Genomic DNA, 20479 nt, shown 5'->3' with positions numbered 1-20479 from the left:
ACTGATACATACATATATACACTGAGTTGTATGTCAGTGAGAATCGTTAGTAGTCATACAGATAGCTGGCTAACGATTGGCATACACCAGTTGTTGGTGTGAACCAAGGCTAAGACAATGCTGGCTAACGAGAAACCATCACTGCTATATTATATAAAGAAATCCTGCACGATATCTGCATTTTTTCAAGAAGAATTCGTCTGAATCTATCTCTGGCTTTATTACAAATAGCGATTTGAAGAACAAATTGCTAGTTCTGATCAAATAAATATGAGATTTTTAAATGTATACGGTATGAAGCAAAAACAGTACGTCTCATCTCTTGCTCTCACTTACGAGAATTTCTGTAGGCAACGGAAGGAGGTGGGATGCGAGGTGCTTGCTTCATACCGTATACATTTAAATTGAAGTAATGCTTGTTCTGGCGAAACGAAACCTCTAAAAATTGTGAAACAATGCAACAAAATAAAATGGAAACTGTAATAGTTTTTTTTTTCATATAGAATTTATTTATTATCTCATAGGTCATTTTTATTTTCCTAGTTTAACATTGAGTTGTTCAGTGTTGTATAAAATTTAAACAGTTACTGATAGCTGAGATCTTGATTTGTTGTGAAATTGAACAAATAAAAATGCATCTACATCTCATGTCGTACCACATGAATGAAGAAACAGTGTACAAATGTAAGATATATATTTGGGCGATTGATATTTTATTTGATGAAACTCAAATGTTTGCCGTCGGTTGAAACCGTTCCAAAATCAAAGCAAAAATTCATTAAATAAATAGAAAAGTATGATTGTGATTTCTATTCTCATGACGAGTATAAACTATTTGATTTCAACTTAACCACTTAGTACGGTATTTAAAGCATTCATTATGCATTCTGTCGAATTGAGCCTTCTCCAAAAGCAATCGAAATTTGAAATGTTCATATTTCAACCAACACTTATAAAACATTCTCTTTGGCAATTAAATATAACATTTCTTAATTAATAAAAATCTATTGAACCATTTAGTATTTCTAACATATTATTTGTTTATTTGAGTAGTTTACCGACAGCTCCTGTCCGTTTGAATAAATTATCATATTTATATATATATATATTTTCTTTAAATTCTCTTAATGTCCAACATTGTTCGATCACATTTTATAATAGAATACTCTGTATTTGATATTCCATACAGGAATATCAGACTGAAAAATAACGCCCCTCACTCTCTGTCTGCTTGTGGCATCGTCAATTCTTTTATAAATCATAAAATTGATCCTTATTATTCATTGATTCTTTCCAACTACTAGTGATAGTGTTCATTTTGTTATACATACATATACAAATACATATTACATATAAATGTCAAGTATTATAAAATCTATGGTTTTGGTGGGATGCGACAGTTGTACGATTGAAAATGATGACTCTAGTTTTAACTCGATTAAGCTACAACTTGATTGAGTTAATTATTTGTTTATTATTATGTTTTTTTATTCTACTAAAATGTCGACACATTTAATTTTATCAGCAACTTTATATTTTCACTTCATTAAAGGTTTTTAATTTAATAAAATGCTACGTGTATGCATAGGACAAGTATAGTTGTCAGACATTGAATGGCGCTGTATCTATCCTATAAACATCGAACTAATGAAAATGTGTGGTGGTTCATGTCTTATTTAATATAAAATAGTGGAAATTTATCCAATGCACAAACCATTTCTTCTTGTTCCTCTTACATTAGTGTAGGGGGATTCTTCTAAAGTTCAGAGAATGACGTTTGCATATAAATACATGTAAAAGACACTTTTAGGCTCGTCCTATGCGTGTATGTTGAACTAGCTTAAGTTTTCTCGGGGTGTTAAATACAGCAATAAGTCTCTTTCGTTCGGATTGTGTTTGTATTTCTTTTGTCATCCGGTTAAATTTTAAAAGCACTAATAGAGTTGAACAAGCCACGGCCATATGGCAACCAATTTTTTTGTTTGTTGTATTATACAAAAATTGGTAGAAAATGAAAATTCCTACAATTCAGCATGTAAATTTATTTTGAAAACGTCAATTATATAGCATCTAAAATAGCAATTATACATTCAATTTCTACTGACTCTCTCTAGTCGCTTACTGAAAACTAGATTCAGAGCTGGTAAAAAAAATCAACAATCAACAATAAAGCAGGGGTAATACATTTCTTCCTACTTGGAAATTTGAAAACTTTTCTTTAATTCTACGTCACTATTACAATATAGTCGATTTTATTGGTTTCATTTTAGAAGCGCAATAAAATCAATGAGTTCTCTCTTTGTATACATTTATAAAGTTTCTGCTGCAATAATAATTTTTTTTGTATGCATTCATTTACTACATTTTGAATAAAAGAATTCTGAATTTGTGTCCATTCAGAAAAGTTTATCACAACAACATGAACTCGCACGCTGTTCCTCATCCAGTGAGAAAGAGAGCGACGGCATTTTTTTTTTGTCACTACTTGAAATTATTTTTTTATTAGCTTCATTTCACACTCTGTAAAAGGGTTTTCTATTCATAAAATTATTTGTCCAATAGCAAAAGAGATTCAAGAATGTTTCAGCAATTTTATCATCATCGTCGTCGTAGTCGTCGTTGTCAGCATAAAAAACTTGCCGGCAATAAAGTTGAATTGATCAAACATCGATTAGATGTGATAGCAAATGTTACCATTGTTGTTATTACTGTGTTCGGAGATGCTGTCACCGCTATTACTGCATATTGTTGCAGCTGAAATGGGTGATACTGCTCTTGATGCGATGTCTGATGATAAAATCGTTGTTGGTATTTCAAGTGTTGCAACGGTTGAGATTTGGTTTGCATTTTGTTCATTGGGTTTGCGAGGCGAACCAGCCGCACTGCCTGGAATTTGACTTAAATGTGTGCTACGATAATTGAGTATACAAGATGTGGGTGATGCGGGAATTTCTTCAATTTTTCCCAAATCTTGTGCAACACTCGCCGAATTTTGCTTATGCAATCGTGCCGGTTTCACATTCGTTGGACTCGATGACGGTCGTATTGAAATGTCTTGTAATGGCACATCCAAACTCGATTTCATTTGAGCAAATGTTATTTGTGACGGTCCACTACCGCTACTATTTTGGCAATCATCTTTGTCTAAACTGAATTGGCGTCTTAACAGTCGTGAAGAGCCGGGTTTATTGTCCATTTTGCTAACGCCATAAATGTACTTGCCATCGTTACACTGCGTTAAATTACTTTCCGATGGCGATAAGCATCGATAATGATTGTATGGTGAACTGAGATCGAGAAAATCTTCGAATTTTTTATATAATTTACATGATGATGCACTCGATGGTGATGGTGTTAAACGACCGAAATTCGTCGTCGCCAGTAATGTGTCTGATGGAAGTTCGGAGAGTTTACGTGGTTGTGGGCTTGTTGATTTGAAATCGCTTAAGCTCAATCCCAAATTAACCGAGGGTGCTGATTCAATGGAATATGAATTTGGTACTTGCACTGATTCAGCATCACGAGGCGGTGTTATTTCCACTTTAACATCGACCTGTTCGCCAGCCAATGATGATGACTGACTCGATGAATGCGTCGTACTGATACATGGTGTTTTCGTTCTTTGCTTTGAACGAATACAGTGTTGAATTAACATTTCATCTAAACCATGCGACTCACTGTCAATATAAAAATCAAAGAAATGAAAAACAAATACGTTTCATAGAAGAAGATGAAGGAGGATGAGACAAGAAAAATCAAAGAAACAACATCAATACGTTTCTTTAAAATCAATCGAATTTATTTTTATTTACCCAATAGGCGGTGGTGTCGGCAGCACCTTATCAAATCCTTTTTTTCCCAACAACCAATACGTATTCATTATGCCTTTGCCTTTGATATCAATTCCACCGCGCGGTTCGATATTATATCCACCGGCCTTTTCTAATCGATCACGCGTCGCTTCCGACAAATGAATTCTTGATGAAGAACCTAATTCGAAAGAGAAAAGATAGAGAGGGAGAGAGAGACGTTGTTGAATACATAATTTTCATTGAAGTATGATATATGCATTACTTATGCACAGTAAACAATGTTGCATTCCATATTACCTGTACTTTCCATTCGACTGGCCGTGTTTACCGTGTCACCGAACAAACAGTATCGAGGCATAGTTAATCCCACAACGCCAGCACAACAAGGTCCTATCATAGCATGGAAATAGAGGCGTAATTGTGTAAAAATATTGTGCAAAAGTGTTTTGTAAATTTTATGATTGAATTCAAAATAAACCTGTGTGTAGGCCAATGCGTAGTTGCAAGGGGACATCGGGAAGATGTTTTATTTTAAAACGGCCACTCTGATGTAAAAGATCCAATGCCATAGTGGCAATTTGCTCCGCGTGATCCGGAATGCGAACGGGTAAACCACTAACAACTAAAACCATGTGCCAAAAATAAATTTAAATGAGAGAATTCGGTATTTGGCAAATCATGGTGATTTTGCATTATTATAGTTTTGACGTAACTCACCCATGTATGCGTCTCCAATGGTTTCAATCTGTTTCAAAAATAGAGAGTTTTATTAAATTTTGTGTTAAAGTCACGTTTTCATGTTGCTGATGGCATCGGATGGCATTTCGGTTACCTTGTAAACGCTGTACGCATTTATGGTTGCATCGAAGCATGTATATAAATCGTTCAGCAGATCTACGACTTGTACGGGACTACAGTATGCAGCAATTGTTGTAAAACCAACAATATCACTGAAGTAAATCGTTACATCTAAATATTCCTCTGGTTCAACGTTCAAACCGAGTTTCAGCTTTTCCGCAACGGAACTTTATTCCAAAAGAGAGAAAGGTATGTGTAGAATGGATTGGAGTTTGTATGTGTATGTGTGTGGGAGGAGAGCAAAAAAGCCATTGAACAATAAAAAAAAACAAAGCAAATTACAAGGAATACAGAGACAAGATAATTGGCAGTAATTGACACAAGCATCAAAAACACGTTTTGTTGCACAATGTTCGCGCGGGCGTATTGACACATTCACAATTGGAGTGTGCAACAAGTAAGTCGTCACAATAGAAAACAAAATCAAAAATAGAAACAGTCGATAAAATGCAACAAAAACGAAATAAAGAAATTGAAAACAACAAAAGATTGAAATGAAATTACGTGATAAAGTTGTGTAAGTAAATGCGATGACCCGAATTCAATCAATGGTGTTGACAATTTTAAACTCGCATTCGCACACACACACATGTACAATAATGATAGCACAGAAAAATGCGTCAACAATTGAAGCGTCCTTACCTTGGAAGCATTCGGTTCAAAAGTTGCTCAGTCTTTTTACGTTCTATATCTAATTGTTCGGTACGTTCTCTGATAAGCTCCTCCAAATTGTTTGAATATTTTTCCAACATTTGAAACATCGTATCGACAAAATTTACTTTTCGTCCATGATTTAACACCTTGAATCGCTCGTAAACACTGTCGTTTTTATTGAAAGAAATAAAAATAAAATAAAAACCGAATCGATCAAACATCATTTTAAATATATGTAAATGGTTAACGTTTCAATTAAATTAAGTGTGGCATTTATTGGCAACATTGAACTTACGAATTAAAATCGGGTCGCATATCGGGTGTTTCGGCCCAACATTGACGCATGATATTGATGGCTTCGGGTGGTGCAGCTTGCTTGGATACCGAAGGTCGTATGAGCGGTGGTGGTTTTTTCAATTTTGATATTATTTCTTCAGCTGATAATGACAGCATGCAATACGGTTCGCCCCGCACAACAACCTCTTGCATTATTATTCCGAATGAATAGACGTCACCAGCTTGGGTGCCAAACTTGTTATTGCTTTTTGGATTCCGTAACAATTCGGGCGACGTCCAAAGCAATTCTGTTGCGAAAAAAAAGAAATTGAATTGAAAAAAAAACACATACACACCCAACGTAATTGGAATATTTGACTAAAAAGGAATAAATGTTGGTGGTACAGTGGAAAAAAAGGCGACGAAAAAAATGTCATGAAAAATGTCTTCCGGACGTGATTTAATAAATAATTGAAAAATAAATTACGTTTGGCTGATTTTGTTGGAGGTTGTACGCCCTGTGCCTCATAAAATTGATTCAATCCATAGTCGGTGACTTTCAAAACCCATCGAGCATCGACAACACAATTTCTTGACGTCAAGGCACCGTGTACACGCAACGCTGACGAATGTAAATATCGCATAGCACGCACCAAATCGGTTAATAAACTTAAACGAAATGACCAGTCTAATTTAATTTCGTCCATGATAAGCACATCTTGAAGTGAACCACGCGAACAATACTCGAACACTATTGCGTTCCGCATTGGATCTGCCAGCCAACCTACATGCGATTGAATAGACAAATGAATGAGTCAATGGAGAGCAAAACATATCAAGCAAATTTAATCGTGAATATCACAAAATGAGTTGCAAGAAAATCAAAAGACAGAATGAACCGAATCAGATGGGGAGCGAATGAGCAATTCAAAAGAAAAAGAAAGTGATTTCTTTTCTTTGCTTAACACTCGCCTCGACCAAAGAATTTGATACGAAATCATAGAGCGTCTTGTGCGAAGAAAATCAAAGCACACACACACTCACTCACATACACACATCTAATCGACTGGAAAATTGCTTGTTTCCTATTTATTCGATTTCGATTCGGTTGATGAGCATTTGTCCGTTGGCAATCGCTTTTCATTTGACTTTATCATTTTGACGGTTCTTTTCTCATTTTCTTTCAAAACTTCTTACATTTTGTACATATAGACAAAAGGAGGGCAGCACACAACAGTCAATGCCAAAGCTAAAAGCATCGAAAAGTGCACGAAAAAAAAACGGAACTAAAAATATGCTATTTACCGATTAAGGGATTTATATTCTCATGTCGCAATCCATGTGCCATTACCAGATGGTCCATGGCTTTGGCTTTCAGCTCGTTCGATGCACCCGTTGGCATTTCCTTCAATTGCACTAAATCACCCTGAAATACATACATACACATGCAAGAGAAAGATAAAATCAAATGGAAATTATGATCTTACTACATCGATTCTGTTTGTTAACCGCACAAAAAAAATATTCTGCATTTTTCTATTATGACTAAGCACAGAATATGTAGTGTTTAGCAAATGAGAACCAGCTAGAGAGACAAATGCTACCGTGTTAATGTAATGACAATAAGAAGAGAGAGAGAAAAAAATGTGCGCGTCATCCGTATCGGCGCACAGTGGGAGTTTAATTGGTATGTTTTTAGTGTATACGTACATTATAACGAGCTCGTTTATCAAGGCAAGGATTATGCTTTATAATGTTGCCCGATGTGGAAACATTTGCTTTCATATTGGTTGTTGTTGTGGTCGCAACAGCTGGTGCGGTCGATGTTGTGGTCGATGTTGCCGATGATGCGTTGTTCACCAAACCAAGATTCTTTAACGAACCGATCGAACCTTTCAATAGATCCGGTTTGTCTACCTCTGGACCGCCAAACTCTTGAAGTTGCTGCAACCAACAGCACAGCATTGCTTCAATGCCTTCATCAACCTATATACATATTGATGAAATAGAAAATTCAATTTATATGTTTTTCAATTCAATCAAACTTTCACAGAAAAAAACCCCAACAAAACCATGAGCATAGACTGTGCAAACGGAACAACTTCACAGACCGTGGCATCGTACTACTGCGTAAAATATTTCTGGGATTGTTCCGAATTAATTCCATAGAAATGAGATACTTTCACATTGATGATAAAATATACAAACATTTTTTTTTATTTGCATACAAAAACGATGAAAAAAGACCCACACACTATTTGCTATATTTTGATGGAGAAAATTCCATTATGAACCTTTCAATGAAATCAAATTAAACTTTTTTTCTGCTCTATTTTTTATCTGTCGTGTTTGTTGACCATGTTTTTTTCCTCACATTCATTTGGTTGAATTCAAATACTAGACGTTTTTTGAGCAGAAAATTAAGATGTATGCTGTATGTTTGGTGAGTGTGTGTTTGAGCGAGATAGGAAATGAGAAAAAAGTATATGTGACACTTTATTCCTTATCGGAACAGAAAAATCTGTTATCATGTCAGGCACCGAGCTTGATCAGAGAGTGAAAATATATCGGCGGAAATATTGTCGACCATAAATTTTTCGCTCGAAAAATGTTCACAAAAGAAACACACACACACTAGACACTGATTCAAAACAACATCTACAAATGCCAATTCAACCAACAATGAAGTAAATCGTGTGGGAAAAGTTTTTGTTTGTAAATGTAAATCGTACAGCAAATAAGAAAATGGTCTGTTACACACAAAAAAGAAACTGGTGCACACGGTTAAAAGACAAAACGTTTGTATTGTTTTAAATGGTCAAGATTTGCATTTGGCACGGAAGATATTTGTTTTTCCTTTGAATAATGAATAAATAAAATGCATAAAGTTTAATGTGAACTTACCCGTCGTACGTCAATCGGAAAAACAAAATCGGCAGCCGATAGAACAATCTTATTCGGTCCCTTCGATAGTCGCTTTTTCAACAAATAATTTCTGCAATGTATTTTCCATCCATCCCGAAACGAAGACAGAAATGAAAGAAGAAAAACAAAACAAAAGAATGAAATTGAGAGAAGTGAATAATTGATCTGATGATGTATGGGTGCACAATGTCTCGAAATAAAAGATCAAAATGGAAGCCAAAAAATTAAGCCAAAACTTTGTTAAAAGTTGAGATGAAAACAAAACAAAAGCCCCCCAAAAAACGGAAACCAGTGAATAAACGAAGAGGATGATTTTCCGTGAAAGAAGTGGTATGCACAAAAAAACACACAGCACTAACACTACAATGCCGAGAGAGCCTCTGGATGGAAAGTGACAAAGACCAAACAATAGTATATATGCGGGAATAAAACGTGAACGAAGAGTAAAAGAAAGCAAGCAATTATCAATGCCAACAATATCCGTGAATTCATTCAGTCCTTTTCTGCTTTCTGTTTGCAATGTCGTACAAAATAATCATGATTGGAACAAAAACAAAGAGCCGCGACATGAATCAAAGGGAAAAAAATGTACAAGCGAAAAATGCTCAAACTATGCGGAGACAATGTTGATGTGATGCAAAGTAACATGACTAAAATGCTTTGGGGTCTAGTGCTCTTTGGATGAACCGAATGAAAAAAAAAAATGTTTCGCGCGAACACTCACACATACAGATATTTATGTATAGCGTTCGACATGCTTTTTGTGAAATGACTTTTGAGCGCGCATTTTTCTCTCCTTTTTCTAATTTACATCAATTTTCATTTTATGGAACGACTTTTCACATACTTATTTACGCCTCCGTTGCTGGTTTAACAATAGATTTCCATTTTTATTGGCCTAACGATTTCCAGCGAAATGTTTTGCAATCGCGAAATGCAATGATATCCATCCGAATGCGAATCATCTGTGCGTAAATATGTAAATCGATGAATTTTTATGAAATCTTTTTTTCTCTTCCCCCCTTTTTCTCATCGCACTGAATAAATTCGCATAAATAATAAGCGTTTAATAGTCGGCATTTCGACAAATGTTTTTGAAATCCTTTTCTCGGAATTAATTTCGGAAAACACCAGCAAACCAAAAAAAAATGAAACGATTTCACTTTTTCCCCAGCGTTTTTCTATATGAAAAAAAAAAATGTTTGTGTGAGGAAACCTTTTTTTCTATTAACATGTTTTTGTTCGTGGCACTATTTCAAAGAGAAACAAGCGGGTGTGGATTAAAAGGATTTGCTTGCTGTTGATTCCGTGAAAAGGCAACGGAGCTCAAATTGGCCGGATGACACTGTCACAGATTGTGAATCAAAATCAGCGAAATGTTGAAATTTTCCTTGTTTATGTTCGCGAATATAGTACAATATTAGATATGAATGCGTCTAAGTTTTTGCAATGAATTGTTGGAAAATTCGAACGACTGCGAACGAAATCAAATTGAATTATTTCGGTTTTTGATTTCTCTTTTCTGTTTCTATTTGATGTTCTTTTTTCTGGTTTTTCCTTTACTTGGTACAGATTCATATTTTCGACGGAACAAGTTGAAGTGCTTTGAATTTATTGCTTTGAAAATATGTTTCACAAACTATTCAAACAAATCGATTAATTCCGAAGTCCAAAATCCACCGTATAAACCATGATAAAAATGCTTCACATTTTGCATTTTCCTCATTCTATTTGTGTGAAACAGCATTCGATGTGTACGTGCCTCATATCGAATCGATTTGAAGTCATGCTTAAAAGGATATAATACGAAATAGATAAAAACTTATCAAATATATTCGAGCTTCGGGTTCATTCTTTGCTTTCGCTTTCGTTGCGTGAGAGACAGAAAGATAAGAAATGAGATTCAACTAATTCATTGACATAAACGCAATAAAGCTGTTGGCAGCAATTTATTCGGATTTTTTCTTTTTGATTTCGAAACAGCAACTCATAAAGAAGTCAAGCACAAAACCAACTGAAGATGAGATAACGGTAGAAATTTGTTGAATCTCCGACTTGCTTATAGACTTAGTTGCTTTTTTTCCTTTTCGACAACAAAAGACCTTGCCCTCGCATAAACATCTTGATCTGCGATATTCCTTTTTTCTTCTTATTTTTTTCTGCGGCGAATTTCATTGTGATTCTTTTTCCTTGAATGGACATAGTCGAGACAAATGGGAAAATCGCACCGATTTCAGTGATTACAGCTAAAGATATTTGCTTTCCTGCCCCTGAGCTGCCATCACTATACAATGTATAATTTTTTATGATGTGATTTTTGATGGTTGAATAAAATTCCAACGGATGGATTCAATGGCAATCCAGCAAGATATTCAAAATGGTTGAATTTCGATGGAATAATGTGCATGCACAAAGTATGATACCCATGAAACAATCGTAACATTTCGAAGGCCGATTCATTTGTTCCATCGTGATAAATGAATAATAATTGCGCCTTTGTAGTTGCACTTTTATGAATTTCCCATCAATTGGAATGTTTTATTGTATACGATGTCACGGCATTGCACGTCATAGCTGCATGCACGATATTGAGTGGATTTGTAAATGAATTTGCATTCGTTTTCATTTCATCCGGATTAAATAAAAATGACATTTTCCCGCTCTGAACTATTTGTTTTTTGACACAAATGCTGACGCTCGGAAAACAAAATCGTTATTTTCAGTCGAAATTCAGGAATTATATAGGATTTTTTATTTTTTTATAAACAATATATTCATTTCGACCAGGAAATTTGCATTCGATTTTGTATACATTGTTCGCGCCACAATGCGTATGCAAAACACATCGATTCATCCATTTAATCTCTACAAATAAACAACGAGATAGATTGAAAGAGAAAAAGAGAAAACACGTGGTAAAAATAACGTTAAAATTAAAGTAACCAAATGAAAAACCACATGCAAACCAATGAACATGGACTGCACAGCGACACACACATACACAAAAACTGTATTATGAATATAACAATATAATCGAGTTTTATTGGTTTTACGTTGCTCCAGAGACAGAAAGAGACAGTGGCGTTCAGTGTTAAGAATCAAATTAAATTGGTCGGCAAAACCCAGTATAATATCGCATTTAAAAAAAATCAACAACAAAATAAAATACAATGAAAAGAACGTGTGCAGGATTCGGTGAGTGAGTGAATGTGTGTATGTGAACGAGAGAAAGAGAGAGAGAGTTAGTGAAATGTGAAAATAGAACAACCAGAAATATTCGAATCATCTACTCACCTAATTGCCAAACCGAACGTGATGCTCGCTACCAAAATACAAACGAGTAACAATATGACGATACCAGCCAAAATCCAGCACAACAAACCACACGTCCAAAATTTATGCGTATTTTCAAAAAACCAACTCGGATATCGATACGGCAACAATGGATGCGTGACAAAGATATTCTGATGGAGTTCATTTTGCCTTAAAATGAGAACCGGTCGCCATACAAATGTGGCAGCAATATGTGTTCGATTCAAAGGAATCGAATTGGTTGTATTGTTACGACTGACGCTGTCGGCATCGTCATTCTCATTCATTGAAGTGGCCTGATTATTTAAATGGAGCTCAAGCACACAAAAATCAAATGTATCGTCAAGCGTTGGCGATACGGTACCATTTGGTGCAGCAGTTACATATTTACTGCTGTTCAGTTTGTTATAATTGACAGTTAAATTATGACTTAACGCTAGTTTTGTTACGATAAAATCAAAAAATGGAAAATATTCACTGAATTCAGCATCAATTTGATTCGGTATCAGATTCTTTACAAATTCACTGCTCGTATCGGAAATGAGATTTGCATTCATTTCATCGCTTGTTTGCCATTCTACGGTTGTTGCGATTCGATTTATCTCAAGATTGTTTACATTTCTATTCGAAATATTTGGCATACTGTTTGATTTATTATTTTGCATGAAATGCTGTTGCTGGTGCTGTTGATGTTGTTGTTGCTGCGACACTAGTGTTGGCGGTGGTGGTGGTGGTGGTGATGGTGGATTCTTTTGCCGCCATAATTGTATTTGCTCACATAAAACTTTTGTAATATCCATTGTACGTGTACTATTAGCAAACAGTGTTGCTCTTTCGCGCAAAACCATTTCACATTTCGATAAACTATTATTATTCGGTGCACATATTGAAAGCGATTCGTTTACAGCATCTGCACGACTGGTGTTTCCGAATTTTTCGAAAAAATGTGTTTTATTGTGCACATCATGCGATGATTTCGCCACATTTGACATACTTTTTGCTTGTATCGCGGCCTCGGCCGCCACCGATTCAGCCCTCAAACGACAAATGTCGTTATGCAACTTTTCAAAAACAGATGCAATTAAATTTAATTCAGTTTCGTTGAAATGCACTAGAATATTATCATCGCCGTTGCTTTGGTATGCATCACGTTGACCGTACTCATTTAACCGCATTTCCAGCAAATTAATAGCACTGCGCTGATCGACGTCAATATCGGCCATTGTTGCTGCTGTTGCCGTTGTCGTTCGTTGTTTATATCCGGTCGTCGACTCATCACGCATTTTACCATAAATATTGTTAAAATCCGTGGTTAATGTTGCATTTAAAAATCGTTTCAATTTGGATGTTAACGTTGTCAAAACCAGCAAATTGCCCGACAACCATTTCTCTTTGTGTTGATTTATTGTTTTATAAAATTCATTCTGTTTATTGAAAATGTTGCCGATTATGTCAATTATTAAGATTTTTGATCGATTGTAAACGCTTAATTGACGCAGCAAAGTTAATGTTTCATGTGAGTTTAACGATGATGTTATAATGAACACTGGTTCCAATGTGGAAAGAGAGATAGATAGAAATTCATTAATTACAATTGATTTTTCCACTCTCATTTTACCACAAATTAACAATTATTGTTTGAATGGAATTTTCAACGATTCAAATGGTTTACTTACGTCTATCAAATGCATCCATATTATGGAAATTGTTGAAATTATCCAATCCGATTTTAATGTGATATGGTAAATGCAAGTTTGCTGCTATTGCTAACGGTAAACCATATTCGTTATCTGAAAAGTGGAAATCAACAATGCATTTAATGTTATTTTATCGTGAGTGTAAGCTGAAGCTTTTTATTGTATTATATTGTAAAACGAGTGAAAGTGTTATCTCTGAATATAAAAAGTCTCATGGCACAATGTCAAGTAATTTCACAATTTTCCAATGAACTAAACGGGTATGCATGTGCTGTAGCACGATGGTGTGTACGCGCACACATTTTCCTCTCAATTCTATTTATTCGTCCTCTTCCGTTTCACCCTCGGTATATCAGTGATTAATGTGCGATCTTGGAGAAAATCTTTTACGATGTTGGCATCGATGAATACACAAATTGCACCTGCCCTCGACCTTTTCCCATCAAATTCAACGGGGCTACACAGAAAATGATGAAAAGCATTTGATTAGAGCCTTTCTGTCACTCATGTGTGCAAGTGAGTATTTTCAAGCGGTTCGGTTGGTAAGATTGAGAGGGCACACCGAGTAGAGAGTAAAACTACAGAGCTTTACCGTTAGAATGCCATGATAAAAGCGGAAAATGCTCCATAATGAATCACTTGAACTTCACGAGAAACCACTTGAGAAATGAGCTTCTCTAGTGAGATTTACTACACTATACACAATTTGTAGATTGTAAGTTTCACACACAAGTAGGAATAAGATTTGATGATAAAGAGACGGGATGTTTCGCATGAAGAAAAGAATACTTTTCAATCTTTCCAGATTATTAAAGTCGAAAGTGATGCTATTTCAAGGAAAATTATTTGGTACTGCTGTTGTAAGCATAAAAATGTTAATTTCGTTGCTCACAATACTTTCGTCAGTTGAAAATTTATTTCTCCAGATTTTCTGCATTAGTTTCAACGCTCTTAATAATAAGCGCGTTTCATACGAGGAATCTTTGGACTGCTTTCATTTGTGAGCAACGGCTTACTGTGGAAAATCTTCGAAACGACGCAAAAATTATAATAAATGATGTGCTTATCTTTGGTTTTGCTTTCAAGTGCAAATCACAGTCAGCAAACAATGAGCAAAGATTGCAAGCAAGCGATTTTGAATGCATTGTTGGAAAAGGCTTGAATTTTACTCAAAGATAATGCACTCATTACAATTTGTGGTATTTTCATTGTAAAAAGTATCTTATCAATTAATAGAACCTGTTGGGAAAATCGTCAACTATTTTACAGTTGATTTAATGCTACTTACCCGCAAAAATAATCGCTTCACTCCAATTGAATTTCTGCGAAGCACTTTGGATTGCATACGCAATCGTTTGAAATGACGGCAGATAACGTTCAGATTTCTGTAACATGAAAGAAACATATTTTCCATGAAATTTGTTCGAATACCAAAAAATATATAATTTTAAATAACAAATTCCATGAAAATCCATAGTAAAATCCGTTCCAATCCGTTCCATGTGTCAGAAAAATATTCAGCATTTCACCAGTGCAATGCTAAAAATTAAATGTCATTTTAAATTGTTGACGCAGGACACATTTTTTTCTCACAAATTGGCGTTGTACACGCAGAAGAAAACGTAAGTCTTTGGTATTTGCAATTAAAGTTTAAAAAAAATCTATCGAAAAACAAGAATGACAGAGTGTTTACTCCAAATTGAGTTGTGTTATTTCCAAATTGAGTTGTGTGTGGAGCTTGTTTCTACTTTGAATTATGTTATACACTGAAGCACGAATGCAATTGCAGAATGAAGTAATCACTTTACATTGGAGTGTTCCATGGAATGCCTTATATTTCACAGAATAAACACACAAACGTAATTATTATTTATAAGCAAGTTTATGTTTACTTGAACGCGTACGCTGGCCAACTGCGAGCAGAAAATGGTTTACAACAATCACACCGCGCTAAGAATACAACATTTCTTTTTCATAAGGCTATAAGAACAGCAAGCATATTTTCCTTCTTTTTTCAATTTCTTTTCTGTATATTTTCTGTGATAGTATAAGTATGTCTGTGACTGTATGACACGTTTCTATGTTGTATGTTCAGTTGTTCCGTAGTTGTGTTTTTTTACTCTCATTGAGCTGATTACAATTATTTTTATTCCGGATTTGTAGATGGGAAAATTAGCTGGGGAAAAGAGAAGAAAGAGAAATTGCAGCACGTGATAGTGTTATGGGTATCTTGGGCGGACGCGCAATTTAAACGACAAGTACTAATAAAACAAGCGTCAACATCAAATCATCATCGCAATTTTTATATGTGCTTTGTACAACACAGTGAAAACTATGTGCTCATCCATAATTTGTTTGCATTCTCGTATCAGACTAACAGTCTCAATGGTATGTAGAGTTTGTATTTAAACCTTTGCCATCTTCGTCATAGTCGTGGGATCGCGTGTAGTTTACGATAGTACAAGCAATGCACTGTGATGTACATATTGTTTTGACGCTGGCTTCGACATTTTTATTGGTATATGTATGTGATTGTGCATCATTTAATAGCAAAAACTGCAACAGTCAACTGAGCGTATACTCTAGTGCCACATACCGCCGAGATCATATATATTAAAAAAGGAGCCGATGAGAAAAACCAAAAAGAAACGAGATGAGAGAATGAGCGAGAAAAGGGCTAAATGAAAAAACATAGAGAAAGAGAAAGAGAAAGGGTGAGAGGATTTCTGAAAAATAAACATCAACGTCAACTCCAGATTCGTATGGAAAAAGTTGCAGCCGACAGAGTATCAGAGCTAAATGTCATGGTATTACATCATTAGAAATATGTGCTGTCGGCGATTCGGTTTTGTCACATCACGTAGTGCAAGTGGTTTTATGAGCATATGGTCGCTGGTTGCCGAAGATCCTGGCATTGTGGGTTTTTGAATTTCCACTTTTTCTCACCACCTTTGTTCGTCTCTCCTTCGTTGATAATGATACTCTATGGAAATTTTTGGTGTGGATTTTCATCCATTTGACAATTTGAGCTGTTCAATTCTTCCGGCGATGGTGAGAAATTGAAATGTGAGCTGGACAAAAGTAAAATTAATGAAACCATAGTGAAACCACTCTGAGTTGCAAAATCGCATATATCTCTATCTATTTTATCTTACTGGATTTTCTCAACTTGAGAAACTTTTCCGAAGAGTAGCGTTTTTTGTTGCATGATTGCTTTTCTTCTTTGTCTACTGTATATGAGTCGCCTTCGGTAAATATATATTATAAAACGTGTTTAAACCCAGCACAAATGCTTCATATGTATATATTTTGTGCAAACTCATAGATGCCCCATTCTTCTAAGCAACGTCTCGTACGATCGTCGTTAATGTGACCTATTTTGAATGCATGACTCTCAGGCATTCGAATCGATGTCGCTAAGAGCGTTACATTCATGCTGATGCATGCCTAGTTTGTAATGCTAACAAAAACAACACGAATTGAAAATAAAATTCAAACAAACAAGAGTAAAAAGCACACAACAACAGCAATATAGCCAAGCACTGCCAAGATATAACCATATTGAGTGTTGAGCGCATTGCTTTTCTCCATTCAACAATGCACAATTTTCTATGAGTTGGGTTTTTCACACCACACATCTACAACGATTGTTGTTTATCCCATTAAAAGCGTTCCATCCGCATTCGGTTGCATTGCATCTTTCAGGCTTTTGTTGCATTACAGTTATTTGAAATACTAACCATGAACTCCGTTGCAATCACATTCGGCATTTCGTTTGGTAGTACGGTTACAAAAGAAGTTGACAAATTGAATACGAGCTAATCATTTAAACGATCGCAGCCACATTTATTTCGAGTTTTTTTAGGTCACATTAACAAAACATGGACAGATTTGAAAGTGATTTCTCATATTTTCACATAAATTTGATTGTAAACATCTTTAATCAAGTATCTGGTATAACATGAACCCTGTCACATATTTTCCATAAATATATTCCGAATTTTGTATTGTTTGGCAAGATAAGTGAATGTGTATGTTTTTTTGAAAATGTGCCCCTTATCAAAACTGACAGACTCGAAAAATTCAAAGGCCAACGTTCAAGGGAACACAAGTCAAGGTGTATGAAATGGTCTTAAGTCTCATTCGTTCTCATTGTCATTTTGAATATTTTATTTTAGCATTTTATAATGTATCCGATTTCAGCTGTATTGACAGCATTTCAAGTGGAAAAGAGTTGCTCTCCGTGTCAAATGTCTTATGCACCTTTCAAAAAAAAAGCAGCGCTACCAGCATCACCAGCAACTTTGTAACGTAAATGTGAAAATGGAACTTGAAAATGAACAAGTTGTCGCAAAACTTAAATCGCAACGCAAGGTTTAGTATATTTAAATGGCCGTCGAAATCACGTTGTAAAACCTTTATAAGTGTACACATATATTTAATTCAGCAGAAATATATAATGCACGTCTTTCTATATCACACATTTTTTTAGCTTGCTAAACGAGAATAACAATCCATTTCATTCTATAAAGTAACAAGTACGATGAGGAAAACTGCGTGATTTTATTTAAAAAAAAAATATAAACTTAAACTAACTGCATTTTGTGACGATGTTATGCGAAGCGACGAATGAATGAATAAGGTTAGATGTGTCGCAACAACAACGCACAAATTGGCAGCCAAAAATAAGGTATTCTATAACAAGAAGAGTAAATAACAAGTTAGACGATGCTGTGTGTATATTTAAATCACTAGTTTTTCTTCTCTCGCTCTCCACCAAAGCAAGAATAGGTAAAGAGATAGCGACATACTTTATTGCCGCTGCTATGCATCATGAATTTGGGAACGATGTTGTGACTACAAGTAGATCTTCGATGTAACTGGCATTTTGCGTCGCATACCATTGCCAATGGAAGGTATGTGGCAAAAAGGATTTTGTGTATGCGCTTGCAATGGCCCATAAACATTGTCATTTTTTTACACATGAATTCCATTGTATACATCACACAGACGAAGAATGTTAAACGAGGTAAAATAAAATAGAGCGCGAGCGCACAAGGGAAATTTTGATGAAAAAAGCACTAGTGCTTCCTATGATATCAATGTGGCATTGAAACACGCTAAAACTTTGGCTCTTTTTAACTTTAAGTAGAAATTGTATATTTTTGCAGAAAACTTTTCAATAAATGTCCAAGCGAAAGAGATGATGAACGAAAGTAAAAGTTTTTCACTGAAGGAATCTCATAAAATTAACAAGAAAAACAGCGAAGAAAAGAAAGAAATGAGAGAGAGGAGGATGGGGGGAGATAGAAAATTACAGTGGCAAAATGAAATGAATGGGTCGCACGGCAACGAACAGTCGGAAACTTATTACAATTTTCATTGTTCAATTGATAGTAAATGGCTGCAAACGTATAATGAAACGGAAAGACGGAAATCTTTTTACATTTTTCACACTTTTTCTTTACATTGAACGAATGCATCAATGCGAAACGCTGAAGAAAAACGAACGTGTACGCTCAATAAAATCCATGAGCATCCTGGCATTAAACATTCAATGTAAATGCAATGAGCAAAACGAAGACATAAAAACGCAATCATTCGGAACGATTTTTATAAATTGATTATATATATAATCAATATATATATATATCAATTGAAACGAGTAAAGAGGTAAAGTTGAAACCGAAGGCACAAAAAATGTATTGTTTCAAAGTGTTGAATTTAATGGGTGGGCTTGCATAAAATTACATTCATTTATTTTGGAAATCACGTAGGCTGCTTTCGCTTTTTTGTACATCGAAAACAGTATAATTTGATAAATATCATAAAATGTGATATATAAGCTTATTGTGAAAGTGAATATCATTGCATATGTAGTGCCATTGTCATTTATTGGAATACTCTATTATCTTGCTTCACTTCAAGTGTGGTTGGCACACCGTTCAATTTGCACCGCATCAACAGTTCTGTTTATTTAGCTCACGTTTCAAAACAATTCGTTTATGGGAATTTTATTGAATTTACGATTGAATATGTGCTTTTTTTTGCTTCCATCAGTCGCTCTGTATATCATATTTATTGCGAAAAAACTGTGATGCGTGGATTTCAAATTGGTTACGTGTTCCGTGTTTCATTACAATGTTTCATAGCATGATATCAGTTGAGAGTAAAATAATATCACAAATTCATCCTACATACACAAATATACGAGTAAATATTGATCAGTTGCGTTCTGTACTGGGATACGATTCTCCAGCCGAAGGCAAGAGAAAGTCTTTTTTTCTTGCACAGCACAATTTGTATTGTGTATTCGTCTCAAACTCTTTGCATTGTGTGCAACGAGTGAAAAACAAACGTAGCGTTAACAACAGCGATGTTATGAGTACTTTTATCGTTGATATTCTGTCATTCAGAGGTGCATAAATTTACTTCATTGGGAATAATCATTTCCATACTTACTGAGAACTGAACACATAATTATTTTGTCATATACATGTATGTGAAGAAGAAGAAGAAAGAAAAATGTCGGAGAAAAACAACAACGACGTGGGTTGTGCACTCAAATTTTTGTTTTCATTTATTGTGTTTTTATTGAGATTTCAGCATGATACACTTGCCGGAGGTGGCTGTCGAAGAAAGCGAAGTCATATTTGTGTTTTGTTTGAATTCCCAAATCGAACATTCGAGCAAAACAGTATGCTTGTTTGTTTATTCAATTTGATATTGTACTGGTGGTTATGAAAGTCTTGCCAACGACAGACAATTCATTTACATACTTTTGCAGCGAACCGGGTAACAATTTTCCAAAAATGGTATGAATAACAAACGGCCACGTTTCGTTCACCCTCCGGCGCACTTCCGTAATAATGTGTGGAATTCAAGAGATCAACATTGGTGGCATTCGCCGTTGAAGCGAGTGAAAAAGGTATTATGATTAACCCA

At 35.2% G+C, this 20479-nt stretch overlaps 1 protein-coding gene across 2 annotated transcripts in view; it reads right to left on the bottom strand.

Moving 5' to 3' along the window:
- Positions 1 to 545: 545 nt before the first annotated feature.
- LOC116339642 overlaps positions 546 to 20479 on the bottom strand; it is a 49746-nt gene continuing 29812 nt past the window's right edge. For both annotated transcript variants that reach the window (XM_031765650.1, XM_031765651.1), the window contains exons 4-18: positions 14823 to 14919; positions 13514 to 13627; positions 11820 to 13383; positions 8505 to 8595; positions 7311 to 7586; positions 6906 to 7026; positions 6088 to 6384; positions 5620 to 5908; positions 5313 to 5489; positions 4645 to 4837; positions 4530 to 4557; positions 4291 to 4434; positions 4110 to 4202; positions 3813 to 3990; positions 546 to 3677 (exon numbers count right to left, since the gene is read on the bottom strand). In XM_031765650.1, coding sequence (XP_031621510.1) covers positions 2672 to 3677; positions 3813 to 3990; positions 4110 to 4202; positions 4291 to 4434; positions 4530 to 4557; positions 4645 to 4837; positions 5313 to 5489; positions 5620 to 5908; positions 6088 to 6384; positions 6906 to 7026; positions 7311 to 7586; positions 8505 to 8595; positions 11820 to 13383; positions 13514 to 13627; positions 14823 to 14919 — 4668 coding nt within the window. In that variant the 3' untranslated portion in view covers positions 546 to 2671. The remainder of the gene's footprint in view (positions 3678 to 3812; positions 3991 to 4109; positions 4203 to 4290; positions 4435 to 4529; positions 4558 to 4644; positions 4838 to 5312; positions 5490 to 5619; positions 5909 to 6087; positions 6385 to 6905; positions 7027 to 7310; positions 7587 to 8504; positions 8596 to 11819; positions 13384 to 13513; positions 13628 to 14822; positions 14920 to 20479) is intronic.

The sequence above is a fragment of the Contarinia nasturtii genome, unplaced genomic scaffold, assembly GCF_009176525.2.
Source record: "Contarinia nasturtii isolate CC-2019 unplaced genomic scaffold, AAFC_CNas_1.1 Cnas_scaffold_533, whole genome shotgun sequence".
NCBI classification, from domain to species: Eukaryota; Metazoa; Arthropoda; class Insecta; order Diptera; family Cecidomyiidae; genus Contarinia; species Contarinia nasturtii.
The sequence above is the reverse complement of the archived record's forward strand: the minus strand, read 5'-3'. Positions and strand labels throughout refer to the sequence as shown.